At 36.9% G+C, this 2,500-nt stretch overlaps 1 protein-coding gene across 1 annotated transcript in view; it reads left to right on the top strand.

Annotated features, from left to right (window-relative positions):
• The window catches only part of LOC125045631 (short transient receptor potential channel 4-associated protein-like), a 74,296-nt gene that overhangs the window by 70,602 nt on the left and 1,194 nt on the right, over window positions 1-2,500 (top strand). The window contains exons 14-15 of the mRNA XM_047643020.1: window positions 456-671; window positions 2,194-2,388. Of these exons, the coding sequence (XP_047498976.1) occupies window positions 456-671; window positions 2,194-2,388 (411 nt within the window). The remainder of the gene's footprint in view (window positions 1-455; window positions 672-2,193; window positions 2,389-2,500) is intronic.

Below are 2,500 nucleotides of genomic sequence, written 5' to 3'. Positions count from 1 at the left end.
ATATATGTATATATGTATATATATATATATATGTATATATATATATTTATATAAATATTGATATATTTATCATAGATAGATATATAGATATATATATATTTATATATTTATATAGATATTTATATAGATATCTATATGTATGTATTTATCATATATATGTGTGTGTATATATATTTATATATATTTATATTTATATATATTTTTTATTTATCTATATTTACAGATATATTTATATTTATATGCAATGATTTTACATATGGTAAAGAAGGGTTCATATGTTATTTCATGTCCTATAAAGGTTAATTGTGTAATATAATGTATAAACAATAAAAATTTATGCTAATGTAAGATTTTTGTCATTTTGATATTTAGTATTGATGCCCTTCTGACCCATGAACATAAGTTATCATCTTTCGACATTTATGTTGATGTATTTCTAACTTCATTCACTTTAGGAGAAGAAGCTCTTTCGCCTTGTAACAAAAAACCTTGTGGACTCCAACATGCTGGTGAGATCTTTGGTCCTATCCAGTGATCTGTTCACAAGGGAGGGCAAAGCCACAGAGTTTGCTGCCAGATCTCGTACACTTCGGCATGTGGCAACCTTTAAGCAAAGGCTGGACTTCTTGGTTCAGCTCATCAAGACCATCAGTGTAGACACATTGACACAGGTGAGGTTTTTGTCAGTGTGAACACTTATGCAAGCAAGTCTGTGTTTGTGACTGAATGAATGAGTGTGTGTGCGTGTGTGAGTGTGTGTGTGTGTGTGTGTGTGTGTGCGTGTGTGTGTGTGTGTGTGTGTGCGTGTGTGAGTGCGTGTGCGAGTGCGTGTGCGTGCGTGTGCATGTGTATGTCTGTATGATGTATGATGTTGATTTAAACAAGTAATCATGAAAAATTGGGCGAGGATGATGAGAACTTGCTGTCATGAAAATTTCAACTGAATCTAGAGGGGTGATGGGAATAGCTCGCCATGAGTGCGCATTTATTAACAAATTGTTACTTACCTAGAGAGATGATATGAATTCTGTGCAAGGTAAACAGGCCATTACCTTCTGGATAAAGCAAATCAAATGATGTAAAAAAAGAAAAAGAAAAAGAAAATGAAAAGAAAAATAGAGAAAATACCTCTGGAAAGGGGAAACGTGGAATTTTGTCACTGCCCATGCACCAGGGCCATACACCTGTCAGAATGGCCACTCAAGTAAGCCTAATGCCTGTATTTTAGGCCATGCATGGGCAGTGAAGCGTCTGGATCCACGATGTTAATAGTATTTACACATAAATGGCTCCATAAGTGCTTAGTTACAAAGGAGTCAGATGCTAGTCATACCTATCACATCACTTTACCCTTTTAAATGAGTGGCCACTCTGACGGGTGTGTGGCCTGTAGGCTGGGCGCATGTGAACACTCATGTGCGGTGACTCATGAGTTATTTTCTCTTTTTGCCAATCTCAAATGTCTGTATTTGACATTTGGTTTGCTTTATCCAGATGGTAATAGACTATTTTTCCTATAATTCAGTGAAATAATGACAATTGGTAACATTTTGTTATTTGTCTCTCTTTTTTTTTAATATTCAGTTTTCTGTAATATAAACTGTCCGTCATGGCTCATGGACAGTACATTCCACACTCAATGTAATTTATCAGTGTAATTTATGCTAAGGCCCCTTCCTAAACACTAAATGAGTCCAGACACCCTCCAAGATATTTGTGTTCTTGTGGTGAGCCATCCCCATCTCCCTGGCCTTCAGCTGAAATGCTCACAATGGCACTTTCAATCTTCTTACGGCAATTTTTCTGAATTTCATCTGCTTTGAGAAAAAACAAATGAGCCAAGAAATTGTTGGAAGTTGGTGGTTTTTTTGCCATTTCATGGTGTTTAACCCCTTCTAAACGGGTCACGTCTATAGACGTGAAAACAAACCACTCGAAATGTGGTGCCAAAGCGCTCCGAGGCGGTGATTCGGCTTGATGTACCGAACTCCCGCGCTCAAAGTTTTTTAATTTTCTACACCCGTCACCAAGGGGTTAAATTTATTTCAGTGGACTTATTGTGTATTACTTTGGGCAATTCTCTAGTTATATGGCTTTTCAGAACCATTTCTCCTTGCCCAAAGGCAGGACAACATTTGTATGTCAAAAAAAAAAAAAAAAAAAAAAATCTTCATATACTTGTTTTTTTTCCAGGAAAATGTGAGCTGCTTAAACACCTCCCTGGTCATCCTGATGTTAGCACATCGACATTCTGAACTCCCTTTGTACCTTGAGGGTCTGCGCAGTCATGTTGAACCACACCTCCTTACCAACCTGCGCTCTCTCTTGCGATTCTGGCAGACTCACTACCTCCATAATAAAGATAAAGATTGCAACACACTTCAAAGGGTAAGGAAGCCACTCAGGCCAAATTTTTCATTTTTAACTGGCTGACCTTGAGCAGCTGTCTTCATTCATTTAGGTGAGGTATTTACGGTAATGTGTACTGTGTATAAAAATT

This window comes from Penaeus chinensis, chromosome 37 (assembly GCF_019202785.1).
Source record: "Penaeus chinensis breed Huanghai No. 1 chromosome 37, ASM1920278v2, whole genome shotgun sequence".
Lineage (NCBI taxonomy): Eukaryota > Metazoa > Arthropoda > Malacostraca > Decapoda > Penaeidae > Penaeus > Penaeus chinensis.
The sequence above is the reverse complement of the archived record's forward strand: the minus strand, read 5'-3'. Positions and strand labels throughout refer to the sequence as shown.